Source organism: Thamnophis elegans, chromosome Z, assembly GCF_009769535.1.
Source record: "Thamnophis elegans isolate rThaEle1 chromosome Z, rThaEle1.pri, whole genome shotgun sequence".
NCBI classification, from domain to species: domain Eukaryota; kingdom Metazoa; phylum Chordata; class Lepidosauria; order Squamata; family Colubridae; genus Thamnophis; species Thamnophis elegans.
The window spans coordinates 22,838,282-22,855,462 of record NC_045558.1 but is presented as its reverse complement, the minus strand read 5'-3'; the positions used below and the strand labels follow the sequence as shown (position 1 = coordinate 22,855,462).

Genomic DNA, 17,181 nt, shown 5'->3' with positions numbered 1-17,181 from the left:
GTGAATTGGTATCACAGTGGTTAGAGTGCAGTACTGCAGGCTACTTCTGCTGATCACTGGCTGCCAGCAGTTTCGACTCCCGCCGGGCTCAAGGTTGATTCAGCCTTCCATCCTTCCGAGGTGGGTAAAATGAGGACCCAGATTGTTGGCAATATGATGAGTCTGGAAACCACTTAGAGAGGACTGTAAAGCACTGTGAAGAATTCATTCCCTTAAGATCAAAGAGCATATTGCGGGGGAGAGGCTATAAAACGAAAGATGCAGCCAATTTTCTTCTAGATGTCAACTAGAATTCTCCTTGTTCCTCTGACTAAACGGTGTCTATGTATTTTTCCCCACCTGAAATAATTGATTCTTGATCTCTATGATCCCCCCCCAAAGAAGTGATCATATTCAGTTTTTAAACAGAAGGAGGAAATAATTGTTCTTTGTAATCTGCTCTTTGCTACTTCATTGAGAAGATCAGGAAATCGACATGGTGTAGACACAGGTTTTTCTGAATATGAGGATTAAAAAATTTACATTTACATTCACAATTTACAGAAAAATAATATTTCAACATGTGTAATATAAATTGGTATCTTTTCAATGGAAAAATATACTAAGGAATTGGTTTTGTTTAATCTTATGAATTCATCCATTAATTTGGCAATATTTTTATTGATTGATTGATTGATTGATTGATTGATTTCCTGCCTTCATTATTTTCCTGAATAATTCCAGGCAGCGAACACATTCAACACACCTTCCTCCCATAGTGGCAAATATCTAGCAAAGGATGAGAGTGGAAGTTAGTCAGCCAAGTTTGTGGGTTGTTTTCCAGACATTTCTTTACCAGGCTCTTCAGCTGAATTTAGGAGATTTCAATGTCAACATTCTTCTGCTTATAAAGACTTTGTGTGGTCAGTAGGTCCTGAGATGGGGAGGTCACATCAGATGAAGGTCATTGGGAGGTGAAGTGCTGGTAGGGGGAGGTTGGTTGGATTGGTTGAGAGTTGGTTTAGTCACTGGTTGGCTGTGCAGTTGATTTGAATTCTGAAGGTTTGTTGTAGGTTGATGTGTCTATTGATGGAATTGCCAGGCTTGGATAAGCTTATGTGTGTGGTGAGTCGTACCTTCCTCCTCCTATTTTTCTACAACAACAGTCCTGAGAGATGAGTTGAGCTGAAAGTGACTTGCCCAAAGTTACCCAGCTGGCTTTTATGACATCTTAACCACTAGACCAAACTGTCTCTCTAGACCAGGGGTTTCCAACCTTGGCAACTTTACAGTCATAAAGTCATAAAGTTGCCAAGGTTGGCTACCCCTGCTCTAGACTACATTCTTGGAACTCCTCAATGTGTGAAGAGTCCCTTTACAATATTCCTTTTGCTTGAAAAATCTATGCATCTGTTCTTTAGTTTAATAGTCAGATGTTGGGAATGCTTTTTTGTCATAGTTATAAAGTCAAAAAAACTCCTAGTATGAGTAGTCCGTAATATAGTCAAGTTCCCATTTAGCAAATGAAGGAAATATTATTGCCAAAATTACTATGGCTTGCATGATTTTAAAAGACATTTAGCAAGATATCCTGTGCCTCATGAAGATGAAATTGCAAGAAGTATTTTGCTTCAATGTCAAGTCTCCTGAAACAACTTCATCAAAATAATGTGCTGAATTTGAAATTTAGTTGTTGATGAGTATTGATGTGTCTCATCTGTTTCAAGGTAAGAAATAACAGATTATCCTTTTTAAAAAAGAAGATAGAATTTAAAAGACAATTCTTTAACATCATCAATTGTTGATGTCACCTTTGTCTCCATGTCAAATGACTTGAATAGAGAAATCCTTCTAAAACCAGCCCCATTTATTATTAATATTGGTTTTTATGACAGTTTAATGTTGTTTTTGTTTTCAAGCTCTCACTGAGATTTAGGAATTAATTTTGCCCTTTTTGGTCTGCTTATCATTAATCTGATAAGGAAGTGATGTACAGAAATGTAAACAGTTCTCCTTTTCAGCATTGCCCCTTTCTCTTCTTAAAGCTCAATGTTGTCAGAATTAAAGGTATCCTATGTCAGTCCATAACAAAGGGAAAATCTAATGAATGACATCAATAGACAGGCTTAAAGCTTATAGCCAAGAAGTCAATCTATGAATTGATACAAACAATAGAGTTAAATGTTTCCTCAAACAATCACTGTTCAAAATAAAATGTTCAATATTATAACTGATGTGTTAAAAAGACTTTTGACAATAGTCTTTGCCCAAGTTCGTATTTTTCCAGCATACCGTACAATAATTTATTGCTGGTTAAATTTGATATTCTATTTCATTGGCTTGTAATTGTTTAAGAAATAGAAAGAAAATTAATTAACTGAGGAGTACACAAGCTTTCTTAGGCACAATAATGAATATGTCCCTTAAGTAAAACATCAAAAAACACTGTAAGTTCCACTTTAGGTGAAATACATTTAAAAATGGATTAATTTTCCACTTTTGTTACAAATTATACAGTTAGGGTAACAATTCCTGCTCAGATGGGTATGATTCCATTAGATGCCGAATTTCTTGAAGGCTGTTTGAAAGCTACAAATACTCAGGATCTGCATTTTTCCCATCACAATCCCGTGGAAGTAGATTTCCTGTTGTCCAATGGTTTATTACTGTAATATACAACTGTAGCATGGACACCAATATTTGATTACACTGATATGTGTTTGTAGTGGTTGTTGTATTCCATCAAGACAAGCTGCATTTTGCTATTCCACTAGCTTTTGAGCCATTAACATCTCTAGGAAATTCTTCAGTTATTTTCATCAGATAATAGCACAGCAAGCTCAGTTTTTGAATACCCTTAGTGTAGTCCTACAAAAGGGCTCCTATCTTTTCAGAACATTATTTCTCCTTCTTTTCCCCCAATATGCCCATTAAAAAAAACAGCTTGGGCTATCCTAACATGCTCCAGTGCATAGCAATTAAGTGACTAAAAGTGACACTCAAGGAAAGAGGTTATTTCATCAAGCGCTGCCTGACAGATTAGTTTGTCTTCTATTGCCTTATCTGTCCATTTGTGTTTGCCAGTCAGGAAGAATTGCAGTAATGTTTGTGGTTTGCATAGCTGATCCAGTTAGTTTTTATTACAAAGATTTGTCACACCCACAGATCAATCAGACCTACAACATTGGGCCATGATTAACAAAGTGACCTTTAGAAATTACAAAAGCACTGGAAGTTATTTAAGCATCCTGATTAGACTAGGACTTCAATAAAACAAATCAACAAGATATGTAGACTACAAACCCGTTGCTATTCAGAACACTGGCAACCTAATAACGCTTAATAATAGTTACCTGAAATTGTTGTTTTAATACTAACAGATCTCAAACGTTTTGTGAAACAATTTTTTATTGTTTTAAAGATTTGTATTCAATAAAATTGGAAATGTGTGACCAAGTCCTCTTTAAAAAGAGATTGGACAATGATTTGTCTGAAATGGTATAGGGGATGAGACTAGAAGAACTCCAAGGTCCCTTCCAACTCTGTTATTCTGTTGTTCAATATCTTTTCCACAGATTTGTAGCAGTTTTATGTTACTTCAAATTGTTATATAAGTCCTAATCATTAAATATTTTATCAGTTTTATAAAAATGAACACAAAAATCCTCCCCTCAAATGGGGAAAAAAGGAAACTCCCTAGTTCCACTCATTTGTGTTGTGATGAAAGGTTGCCCTTCAAAAATAATTAAGTGTATTCCCCTAGGCTACCAGCTGGTTCTCCATTCTTGGTAAAATGCAGAGATATAAGGAGGGTAGAAACAAGTTGTACAGGGGGTGAGGTGGGAACTGTTATTAGTCCATCAACCACCTCCAGCATAGCACTCCCCTACTGGGACCCCAAGCCAAATGGCAGAGCCAAGTTTTCAGACCTTTTCCGAAGGTCAGGAAATTGGGAGCAGATTCAGGTTTGCTTATTTAGAACAGTCGGGAGAGCATTTCTAAATACTTATCTTCAGGACTGAAATAGGTGTCCTTACTTTGAGTAATTTAGAATGTCATAACAAGCGATGGGGAAAATATGGAACATTTTGCCCCAAAATGAGAACAACAGAATGAATTCCTGCCTCCAAAAATTGGATCCATAATTTTTCTTTGCCTCAGTTGTCCTCAACATGGCCTGCTGTAGAGTCTGTTAGGACTATAACACGCTTCATGTTAGTTGGAAATCATTGAAGTTGCAATCAAGTGTCAAATTGGGGGTGATTGACCTACTTAACATCTCTAAGTTCCTCTTGATTTCTCTGTGTGATGACTCAATTTTATAACATCTCCATCATAACCTCTAAGGTTTGCTTTTCTACTCTTGCATATCATTTTTTTTAGAATATAAATAGTGATTGTTCAGTTGACCTACATTTTTTTTCCCCTATCAGATAAATAATTCTAATTTCTGTACCCAGGACAAACATTTACCAAGGACTGGGCTTTTTCCATGCTATTTTAGGAGCCATCAAAAATCCCTTTTGTGGATTTTGACACTTGGGCTGAAAGTGACCTCCTTCTGCTTTGAGTAAGATAGGAGGTGGCTGGCAATGAATAGAAAAACGAGCTGGAACAATAAATAGTTTGGCTCCTGCTGTCAGTTCAGCCTCAAAGTAGTTGACTGTCATGCTGGAACAAAGACTTTTCCTAAAATTGACAATAGTAATTGTGCAGATTGAAATAGAAACTGTCAAAGATTTGGTTGATTAGGTCTATGAATATGATGATAATGTCTAATGAGAAGTTTTGGGGTTTTGAGGAATTTACTTGCATGGCTTGCTAAATTCACTACCCTCCTTCCTCTAGAGCAAGTCTTTCTCTAGCAAGAAAGCTTGGATGGGAGGGAGGGGGTCCCAAAAAGCTAAGGTAGGCAGTGAGTATGCACTCAAAGCTTAATGCCACTTTTTTACATTCTTCATGCACGGGACATATGTTTTTAAAAAAGGCAGGCTTTGATGGTGCAGATGTGTAGACATTGTTTTGACTTTTGTTATCTCCTTCCCTTTGGACTGCCCCCCCAAGAACAATAAAAACAGCTGAAATACCTAAATGTAGCCTAAAATTAGGTTAGGTTTCTTTAGGCTACCTAAAATTCAATGAGCAGGCAGCACATACATTTTTGTAAATGTATTATTTATAAATTAAATAAATATATTTGAAGAGAAAACTCTGATGTTCTAAAAAAAATCCAGATAATATACATAGCAGGAAAAATAAGAATAATCCTCTTGTTCCTTGGATTTCTCACTTTCCCTTAATTCAGCAGCTGCTCAACCCTGTAGGCTGAATGCGATATCACCCTGGCAACACATTTCTGCATCTTCGACTGTGGTGAAAATAAGGTGCTATATGCAGTGGTTAATGTCAGACATGGGAAATGACAGGCTGATTCAAGGTCTATGTCCTTCCCTTGGTTGGAGGAAAATAACAGAAAGGGAACAGATTAGCTGACAGCTCCTGCAGCTGTCATTTGTGTCGCATATGCTTGACTTGGTCAAAGTCACCCTGTCGGCAGAATCTGCATACTGCTTGGGCAAGCCAGTTGCTTCGACATTTCAGTTCTCTTTAAATGCCAAATAATGCTTGCCTTCCTCGAAATGCCTGCAGCTTAATGCAAACATTGTTCTTCCTCAAGCCATGAACAAGACACAGAGCATTTGCAGATCTGTTAGGAAGATGCCACCTTGCATTAACATTGGCGGAGGTTCCCAAAAGATATTTTAATACTCAAGGATTATGTTTAATGCCTAACTCGTTGACAACATCTAGGCCAGGGGTGTCAAACTGAAGGCCCGCGAGCCGGATCTGACTCGCAGGGCCATTCTGTTCTATCCAATGCAAAGAGGAAAGATCATATTGCCGTGGCTTTGGCCCAGTCTACCCAGTGCGAAGAGGAAACATGCCAGCAGTTTGTGGAGTGGCATCCACCTGGCCACACCCACCCAGCTGGCCATGCCCACCCAGTCTGCCATACCCTCCTGGCTCTCTGATGTCAATCACAGCCCTGATGCAGCCCTCAATGAAATTGAGTTTGATACCTCTGATCTAGGTAATCTTGCTTAATCTCAAAACCCTAAGCAAAATTAGTGGTTATGATGTCTGACTGGGAATGGGGAGACCAAGGGTCACAGACTTTCTCTGGGCAACTTAGTACCACTCACTGTCTCTTGACCCAACCTAGTTTATAAAAAATGCTTTTGTAGGGGAAAACAGGAGAAACAGTATCTGTGCTGCCTTGCGCTCCTCAAGGAAAGGCAGGATGCAAATCAATGTATAAACAATTTGGAGCTGAGTTGTCTTAGCCCTCTTACAAGATTTCTGGTATTATTTAGCTTACCAGACTAGCTTACAGGCCTTGAAATTCCTGATGGTCTTAACTCCCAGCACTAAGTGTCATGTATGAGAATAAGTCATAAAATGGAGAACAAATGCTTAGAATATACTAGATGAATTGTATTTCATCAATATAACTACTATGACCACAGAAAATTTGATTAACCAAAGTAAGTGGTGGTTGAACTCTTAATTCAGCTCCTTGAAATGGGGCCACTTGCTCCTGAAATGTTAAAAAAAAGCTAAACATAATTCTATGTCCATATGAAAGTAATATCTTCATAAAGAATGTGAAGATCTCAATCTATGTTGATCAGAGTATTCCTTTATACTTTTGCACTCCTAAGCAGCTCAGTCAAAATAATATTCAAAATCTTTTGTTCAAGCTCTCAAATACATCTATCAATATTTGTTTTCCTACAGTGTTGAACAACTTCGTTCTAAAATACAGAATTTGACTAAGTCTCTAACTGCTAATCAGGATGAGGTGGATGATTTGGCAACATTAGAAATATTAGATGAGGTAAGATATTCTTTTGTTAGGAATGTTCTAAATTGCAATAATAGACATACTTTAAACAAGTAATCACCTTTAACTGTTTTGTACAGTATGTCTTTCTTTCAAGCCTATCTGCCTATTAGATTTTTAGATTTAGATTTTATTAAGAATTTATATGCCGCCCTTTTCCCTGGAGGGACTCAGGGCGGCTTACAATAATAAGGGGAAGGGGGTGCAAGACAAGACTTAAAGGAAAAAAAAAAAAATCGTGAATAAAAGAAAATTATCCATAAAAACACAACATTCATTCAACATTCGGGCGGGGTGAGGGTAATCCTATCCCCAGGCCTGACGGGATAGCCAGGTCTTCAGGGCTGTGCGGAAGGCCTGGACTGTGGTGAGGGTACGGATCTCCACGGGGAGGGTGTTCCATAATGTCGGAGCTGCAACTGAGAAGGCTCTCCTCCGCGTAGTCGCCAGTCGGCACTGACTGGCGGATGGAATTCGGAGGAGGCCTACTCTGTGCGATCTGATGGGACGCAGGGAGCTAATTGGCAGGAGGCGGTCTCTCAAATAGTCAGATCCACTACCATGGAGCGCTTTATAGGTGGTAAGTAGGACCTTGAAGTGCACCCGACGATCAACAGGTAGCCAGCGCAGCTCACGGAGGATTGGTGTTATATGGGCGTACCGTGGTGCGCCCATAATCACTCGCGCGGCCGCGTTCTGAACTAGCTGAAGTCGTCGGATGCTCTTCAAGGGCAGCCCCATGTAGAGCACATTGCAGTATTCCAGCCTAGAGGTCACAAGGGCTCGAGTGACTGTTGTGAGAGCCTCCCGGTTCAGGTAGGGCCGCAACTGGCGTACCAGGCGAACCTGGGCAAATGCCCCCCTGGTCACAGCCGACAAGTGATGCTCAAAACTCAGCTGTGAATCCAGGAGGACTCCCAAGTTGCGGACCCTGTCTGAGGGGTGTAAATTTTGCCCCCCCAGCCTGATTGTTGGAACATTAGCCAAATTTTTGGGAGGAAAACACAACAGCCACTCGGTCTTTTCCGGGTTGAGTACCAGTTTGTTAGCTCTCATCCAGTCTTTAACAGCCTCAAGGCCCCGGTTGAGGCCCCCGGTTTTGCTGTGCTTAGATTAAGTCTAGACAGCATTGAGGGAGAGTCATTGAATCTTAGAACTAATATCCAAACCAAAACAAGTAACTTCCACAGTGTATCAAACTTCATTTCTCTATTAACAAATATACAATAATAAGTAGGTTTTTTTAAATGTACAATGGTACATTGTTTTAAATTCATGCATTCATGAAATCACTGTAGTGGTTACATTAGACAGCATTGCTACCAAAACTATGTTTGGAATCATTCATATCAACATTCATATATTACTGTGAATTTGAAAAACAACAATAGAAAGTTCAAGAGGCAGAATTTGACAGATTGATAAAAATGAGAAACTGACAGAAATAAAATTAATATAGCTAGATATTAGGAACACAGTCCATAGCCCCAAGTTTTGTTTTCTCCCTCTGTCTCAAGCTGGATAATATTGCTTTGAATCGACTATATAAATCACATTCTAAAGCCAGAATCCAGTTCATGAAAGGATAAAAAAAATTGTAGGAGTCCAACATTCTCAGGGGTAACGTGGAAGAAGCTTTTAATTGGCTACACAAAAATATGATGAACATTTCCTGCATCTATGATGTCATTATGGTCCTGAGATTGAAGATTGCCCACCAGAAAGGATAGAGGAGAAAAAAGCAACTTTTCACAAGACTTGGAACCATAAAAATCCCATAGTTTTGAAGTTACACTAAGATCAGAGCTGTGGTGGTGCAGTGGTTACAGTGCAGTATTGCAAGCTACTTCTGCTGATCACTGGCTGCCAGCAGTTTGGCAGATCAAATCTCACCAGGCTCAAGGTTGACTCAGCCTTCCATCCCTCCAAGGTCGGTAAAATGAGGACCCAGATTGTTGGGGGCAATATGCTGAATTTGTAAACCGCTTAGAGAAGGCTGTAAAGCACTGTGAAGTGGCATATTAGTCTAAGTGCTATTGCTATTGCTATCAACCTCTCACTTCATATTGCAGGATAAGATATGAGTCCTTAAAGAATAGTAGTCTGACTTGAATCATCCATAGATTTGTATGCTCCATGTCTCATAAGATTCAATCCTTGATATCTCAAATTAAATGTTTCACAAATAATAAGTTAGGAAAGAACCAAGATTTTGGATAGCCTGCCATAGCAGAGAATCTGGATAAGTACGGAGTTAATCTCTTGGTAGTTTAGAAGCTTGGCAATTCGAAATCTCCCCGAGTCAGTGCTTGACGTTTTGTTCTGCTGATGGGCTGCTGATGATGAAGACTTATGGATCCAAAAGGTTATCACGCAGGTAGAATTCAAAATTAAGAATGTTGGTATCATAGCTCAAGAAATCTAATACATCTTTTTGTTAATCCCTCTTCGGTATAGCTACTCCTTCTTGTTAATCTCTCTTCGGTATAGCTACTCCTTTGGAAAAAAAGAAACATAACTTCCTCTTTCTCTCAATTTCAAACAGAATACAATAACAGAGCAACTCGAGAAGAGCTACGCCCGAGGCCAGATCTACACTTATGTGGGAGATATCCTCATTGCAGTCAACCCTTTTCAGAACTTAGATCTTTACTCTACAAAGGTGGGAAAATTAGATTAGTTAGTATGAAGGGAATTTGGAAAGGTCAGAATTTGGGCACTGAGCACTGAAGCATCTTAAACATAAATTCTTTTTGCTTACTATACATTGCAGGGGTCATGGCTTGTTTCCCTGTCAGAGAAATTTCCTTAGGGTGTTTGCTTAGTTTGTTAGAAGCAATAACGGAATTAAAAAGAGGTTGAAGGTGCCAAGCTATATGTGTGTAATTTCCTACTCTTCACTATAGTAATAGTTGAAGAGGACATAGAGAAAATAAAACCAGAAAATCTGAGTGTTATAATTAAACAAATCAGCGTTTCAGATTAGTTAATGTACTCGTATTGGTACTCATTGCCACTCAAAACTGGAAACAAGACAAATTGAGAAATTAAATTGAGAAATGCTTTATCCCAGGAGTCAGGTTTGCCAGGCTCTTAAAAATGTGACATGTTGTAGCAAATATTTCTCATTATAATAGTATTTTGATTTATCAGGGTTTTTAACCAATCAGATGCATGATATTTATCTTTTCTTTCCATCAGCATTCCAGATTGTACATGGGGGCTAAACGGACTCGCAACCCACCACATATTTTTGCTATGGCTGATACGGCATATCAATCAATGGTCACCTATGGATCAGATCGGGTAATGCTAATAATTCTAAGTAGAAATGTGCAGCAATTAAATTCAAAGCATTAAAAAAAGATGGGAAAAAGTGTTTCTCAACCTTGCCAACCTTCATATGAAGGAGTTCTGGGAGTTCTTATAGATGCCAAGGCATCTTGCAACTTGTGCCCAGTCCCCCTCCAAGGCAAACATTTATTAGTTTGTTTGTTTGCTTGCTTTTGAGCCAAATCACTACAGATCCCTAATTCCAAGGCCAAAATAAATGCCCACTTTGATTGCATAGAACAGGCTTGTCAAACTCAAGGCCCCCAGGCTGGATCCAGCATGCAATATGGTTGGATCCAGCCCATGGAGCCGTCTTTGTCTACTCAATGCAAAGAGGAAAGATTGGGCCAGCGTGGCTTTGGCCCGATCTACCCAATGTGAAGAGAAAGCACGTCAGCTGTTTGGGGAGTGGTGTTAAGCTGGCCATACCCACCCAGTTGGCCACACCCATCCAGTTGGCCATGCCAAGCCAGTCCTCCAAGGTCAACCACAGCCCTGATGCAGCCCTCAATGAAATTGAGTTTGGCACCCCTGGTGTAGAACATTAATTATAAAATATTGTGGCCCGACAAAACCGCGCTCGTCAAAATAGCGGCGACAAAACTGCGTTGCTAAAACTGTGACATAATCACCGCGACGTCATCACTGTGATGACAACAGCGCGGCGACAGAAGGGCGCTTTAAAACAGCGCGCCTTCAGAAAGCCGATTTAAATTAAGGTAAGGGTTAGGATTAGGTTTAGGGGTTTGGTTTAGGGTTAGGGTTAGGTTTAGGGTGCTGAGCGCTTCGGAAGGCACGGATTTGGCCTCCGCGCTTATGTCGTCGCGCTAGGGTCGCCTTTTTCCTTAGCGCTTCGGACGGTGCGGATTTGCCCTCCGCGCTTATGTCGGCATGGATAAGGGCTTTGCGGTTTTGTTGGTGAACCATAAAATATGCCTGATTTTTAATTTCAGTGTATTGTCATTTCTGGAGAAAGTGGATCTGGAAAGACTCAAAGTTCTCATCTGCTGGTTCAACAGTTGACAATCCTTGGAAAGGTAAGACAGATTTTAAAAACTTTATGAAGTGGGATTCAATTTATCTCCCAAATAGTTTTTATGCCAAATGATCTCTACTTATTCTTTAGTAGGCTGGGAAATTAGGAACTCTTATACAGGCTATTTGTCAAAGTTAATTTGAATTAAAATGTAAGCCAACAATTATCTAAACTATCCCAATTAAACTGACAATTACATACCAGTTATTTGCGGTACAATGGTAATTAAATAAAATTTGCCAAAAAAAGTTCCTTACATTAGACAAAAACAAACCACATTCCCTTCTAGCACTAAAGATGTTACCTAGTTTAGTTAAACACCTGCAAGAAAACAATCAAGTGTGGAGAGCACCAAAGACTTCATAATTCAACCCTGACTGTGAACATTTTCTTCTATTGGTAAAGCATGTATTTTGTACATAACCTAAGAAGATGAGTTTTTAAATGATTCCTAATTTTTGAAATGTTTACTCAGGCTAATAACAAGACTCTTCAAGGAAAAATTATCCAAGTCAACAATCTCTTGGAAGCCTTTGGAAATGCAGCCACTATTATTAATGATAATTCCAGCAGATTTGGGAAATATCTAGAAATGAAATTCACTTCTAAAGGAACTGTTGTAAGCGCTCAGATTTCAGAATATCTTCTAGAAAAGTCTAGAGTCATATGTCAAGCTGGGTAAGTGAAAGGAAAGAAGAATTTTACCCAAAAGGAAAACGGGGATGTTTAGAATAAAGTTTTGGTTCAAATGAAAGCATTGTGTGATAGAGATGAATTCAAATGCTATGGGCATGGGGTGGAATTAGATACAGCATTTTCACAAAACCTTTGACATGACTTGCATTAATAATATAATATATGAGCTATGTATTCATGTCCTGAATTTTATATAATCTAATAAACATGCATATGACTTGTATACACTCTATCTAATTAGAATCAGGAGTAAATTGGTAAATATGGAATGAGCTTAAATAGCAGGCATTTGAGCAACGATTCACCCTAAACTGCCTGATTCAATGTTTTTTGTTAAACATTATGCTGAAGGAGATCACTAAAACAAACAAGAATAACATATACCACATTTTTCAGAGTATAAGATGCCTTCCCACACCCTCTAAAGGAGGGTGAAAATTTGGGTATATCTTATACACCAAATGTAGCCAAAAATGCAAGGCACAGAGGAGGTGATGGTCTGTGGCAATCCCTGAAGCCTGGAACAGCTGACTGGAGCATTCCGGGAGGCTGGTCCCCCAACCAATCAGCTACTCATGCTGAATCAGACTGCAACAACATGCTGAAGCTAACCTGGCTGTTCGCTATTTGCTTCAAGGACATGTGAGAGTTTGCAGCAGCAATCACATTCAGAAAGCACACACAAGTAACTGATTCAGCTGGTTTAATTAACTTCTCTTTATATAAAATATAACACATTAAGTAAATATACAATAACAAAAGCACATTTTCCAGGTGGCAGTTCAGCAGAGGAGAGAAGTTTCACTTTCAGTTTTAGTTTCAGATTATCAGCACAGCATGCAGCTTTAGTACAGAACAAGCCACGCCCTGGCTCCTTGCTGTCTCCTTCCTTGTTGCTCACACAGGAATACTGTTTGTTTCCAAACAGCCCTCAATTCTCTCACATGCTGACAGGACACTAGCCAGATGAATACCATGGATGCTGTTAGGCAGAGACAGAATATTCTTTTTCTTATTTTCCTCCCCCCAAAATAAGGTGCATCTTATAGTCTAGAGCGTCTTATACTCCGAAAAATATTGTAAATAGTGTTACAAATTTAACAAGTCTATAAACTGGGCAAGAGATTATTTTTCTCAACTTTAATATGCTTCAAGGTCAGGTCTGTTCTTATATTTTTATTAGCGTGTAAGCACTTCGCTTTAATCCCTTCCTAAAGTATGAAAATAAATCTTAATGTTTAGAAATAATTTAAACGTTTAAAATGCAACATCAATTTTAAAAGAGTAATAAACAGATAAAATAGGAATTATTAGGTTTTATTTTAGTAGCTACAGCACTGTAATTTGTTTGCTTGCTTTGTTTCAGTGGGGAGAAGAATTTTCATATTTTTTATTACATCTATGCTGGATTGGCAGAAAAGAAAAGATTAGATCATTATAAATTGCCAGAAAATGAACTCCCAAGGTAAAAAAATGCCACCTTTGTATTTTCTTGCTCCATTTTCTTAAATTCTTAAACAATTTTTTCAAGTTAATTTAAGCTGAAAAAACTTCAATAAGTCTTGCATTGATTTTCCGTATGAAAATTTTCACTTTTCCCCCCACCATTTAATTAGTTATCTACAAAATGAACTTCTGACACCAGTGCAAGAGGTCCTGAACAATACTTCTTATAAATCCAAGTTTTCATCGATTGAACAGTGCTTCAAAGTGATTGGCTTTACAATGGAGGTAGGTAATTGGCTGGAAATATTTAATTGGATTATTTAACAGAAAATATTTAATTGGCTGGAAATAAGGCTGGCATTCTGACAAATTAGCCATCAATAGACACATAGATATAAACAATATCTACATACTGTGTAAAAGAGACAATCAACAAACCAAAAAGGGAGCAAAAAGACCAAAACATCCCCCCATCAGCAACCAAAATGTGCATAGATTAACATTAAGCCATAATCAAGAAGTAAACAATACCCCAATTAAGGAATTGCTAAACAAGCTAATAGTAAGCAGCCCAACCAAAGAACCTCCAACACTTCTCCTACCAATACTGACAAGACAAGCCACTAGAATATAAATTAAGAGCAAATCGTTTGTAGCCCTGATGATGTTACTTCTTTGTTTAGGTAATGAGACATCTGCAAGAAAACAACTGCAAGTGCTAAGAACCACTCAAATGTTTAATTATTTGTGATTTTTAAAAGTTATACATTATAATAACAATATCAATAATTTATATTATTGGGGCAAATTTAGGTCACGGTACTTATCACTGCATTTGCTCCTTCATGGAAGCCCATGAAAACAGAAGAGTTGTAAGAAGAACTAAAAAGTGTGTGAACATAATGATGGAAAGTAGGATGGGAAGGTTCCATTGTTGGAGCATACAGTTTTTAGTTCAACAGTTGGCATGAATGCTGACTGGATGACTATAGGCAAATCCTTCTTTTATGTTTAAGCAGTTTCACAGGGCTATTGGGGAAGAGGCGTGGAGTGGTGGGAAAAGTAATTTGTTTGCCTTCATCTTGTAGAGGAAAGATCAAATAAAATCCAAACAAATGATGCGTATCAGAGAGCAATCATTTATTTATTTATTTCCTGCCTTTAGGGGCGTAGTGGCCCAGTGGTTAAAGATGCTGAACATGTCAGCTGAAAAGCTGACAAACCAGATTCAACACCTAAGAGGGGTGAGCTGCCGTTACTCACCCAGCTGTTGCTCACCTAGTGGTTTGAAAGCATGCAAATCGAGGAGATAAATGGGTACCACTTTGGTGAGAAAGTATAAGCATTCCGTATGCTTTGGCTTAAAGTCATGCTGGCCACATGAATATGGAAGTATCTTCGGACAATACTAGCTGCCTCGGCTAAGAAATGGAGATGAGTGCTGCCCCTAGAGTCAGAAACTATTGCGCAGGAAATCTTTACCTTTCACACCTTTGTATTTTTATCAATAACTCAAGGTGGCAAACCCACACAATATTCCTCCCTCTTCTATTTCCTCACTACAACAAATCTGTTGAAGAAGAATGAGTCACCGAGCCAGTTTTCTTGGATAAGGTGGGACTAGAACTCACAGTTTCCTGGTTTCTAGCCTTGTGCCCTAATCACTATTTAACCAACAATATAATATAATATTATATTGTTGAATTCCAGGCCTTGTATCCATGTTTTGGCATGCATTATTTGGCCAGGTTATTTTGAATTCTAGGCATTTCAAGCCAAGTATATCAAGAAGGAAGAAGATTATAGAATTTTGCATATTGATCTCAGAAATATTCTGTGGTTACTGAATAAAACACATTGATAGGAACCTTCCCTGATCATGTCTTTTCAAGGATGTTGTAACCTGTATAGTTTTATAAGACCATCTATGCTTAGGAGATAGATATTGACACATTGCTAGTGAACAAAGGTTATCCCAAAAGTTAAGAGTAATTGAATACACAGGGAAGTCTGTGTTCGTGTATCTCTTTTTGTGGACTCTTACTCACTTATCCACTATAAAACCAAGAAAAGAAAACAACTGAGCAATAATTATTGCAAGCATGATAGTTCAAGGCATTTGATCACTAGCTCTTCAAGCAAGCTCCTGAGTGGAAAGGTGAGACTTCTTTATTTAGGTCTCTAAACCATGAAAGTAGGACCTAAATAAATAAATCCTAGACTTGTAAGCAGATGTAAAATCAACTCAACTTGACTTTTTTGGTATTATATTTAATACTATTGAAATCCATTGGGTGCAATACAGAATCTCAAAACATCAATAATATCTTTTAGACTCTTAATCTTCTCATAGTGTTTAAATTTACCTTTATTTATCAGCTAGCTGCCTCAAGAGTTTAGAATTATATAATTGTACTACCATAGTTCTAATATTATTTTGGCATCAATTCACATTAGTTTTGAAGAAATAAGAAGGTGGAATGAGTATGCCTTAACAGAAAATTCCAGGTTGTGTTTTTATTTTTCATTTACCAAAAGCTGGGTTGTTTAACTTACCATTCCCTTGAATTTTTAAGATATTTGCAAATATGTCTCCATTGACAGCCCCACTTTAACTAGGTGAAAATAAACAGAAATGCCCAATATCAGAAAAGTGACATCTGCAAAAACGTAACTGTCAAATCCAAAATTCTGATGTACTTAGAAAACATCCAACATAGATTACAACATACACAAACTAATCTGACTATTTATAGAAAACATTTTGTTTTTCAGAGGGAAGCAGTGTGTTCCACTAATAAATACATTTAAAGGCTACATGTCACTTTGCATCATAAAATCAGACTAAAAGTTATGTGGCAAACCCAATTAAAAGTGGGGGGTTGGGGGCAGGGGGAGTGATGCTGGAAATAAATGGCATTCATGCCATACAAATTAGATTGAGCCATATTTAATGTAATAGGGGACTAGCCCCAAGATATCAATTGCAATATATATGTTACTGTGAGATGACCAAAATTGACGTAATAATCCCAGTCAATCCTACAGTAATTTAGAAAATAAATACAATGGCTAAATGGCTATTTTATTTAAACACCTACTGTGTATTGTACAGTGCAGAAAAAAAAAGCAAAATACATTATACGTTGGGTTCCCATGGTAAAGTATAACCAAACACATTATTATGCTTAGAAGTTGTGCAGGATGCAAACTTGGGCTAGATTAAGATTTACATGTAATTTTAAAAAAACAAAAAACTTTCTCCTCTACTTGTCATTTACAGTTGCAGCATCAGGACCTAGCTTTCAGTAAACAAAAGTCCAATTACAGAATAAGAGAGGGAGAGAGAGACTGAAGTCAATTTTCTTCTGTGGGTTTATTTCAGATGAATCAACTAAATGTGGTGTATTATAAGCATGAGTAATGGCGAGGTTCAGAATTACATTGTAGTTCAAAATAGCCAAAAGAAGCCAGGGTGGGAATTTTCAGTCCAACATAGGTTTATAGGTTTATAGGTTTATTGGGATTTATATGCCGCCCTTTTCCCTGAGGGGACTCAGGGCGGCTTACAACCACAGGGGGGGGGGGGGTGCAAGGTCAAAAACAAAACAATATGTGAACAAAGAAAAGATAGTAAAACACAACTTTCATTCGACAATCAAACACTCGGGCGGGTGAATTGGAAGCCTATCCCCAGGCCTGCTGGGAGAGCCAGATCTTGAGGGCTGCGCGGAAGGTCTGGATAGTGGTGAGGGTACGGATCTCCATGGGGAGCTCGTTCCACAGG

At 38.3% G+C, this 17,181-nt stretch overlaps 1 protein-coding gene across 1 annotated transcript in view; it reads left to right on the top strand.

The window, feature by feature from the left end:
- MYO3A (myosin IIIA) overlaps positions 1-17,181 on the top strand; it is a 137,728-nt gene that overhangs the window by 39,332 nt on the left and 81,215 nt on the right. Inside the window, exons 6-12 of the mRNA XM_032235048.1 lie at positions 6,778-6,877; positions 9,429-9,545; positions 10,085-10,189; positions 11,170-11,253; positions 11,728-11,930; positions 13,315-13,413; positions 13,565-13,679. Coding sequence (XP_032090939.1) covers positions 6,778-6,877; positions 9,429-9,545; positions 10,085-10,189; positions 11,170-11,253; positions 11,728-11,930; positions 13,315-13,413; positions 13,565-13,679 — 823 coding nt within the window. The remainder of the gene's footprint in view (positions 1-6,777; positions 6,878-9,428; positions 9,546-10,084; positions 10,190-11,169; positions 11,254-11,727; positions 11,931-13,314; positions 13,414-13,564; positions 13,680-17,181) is intronic.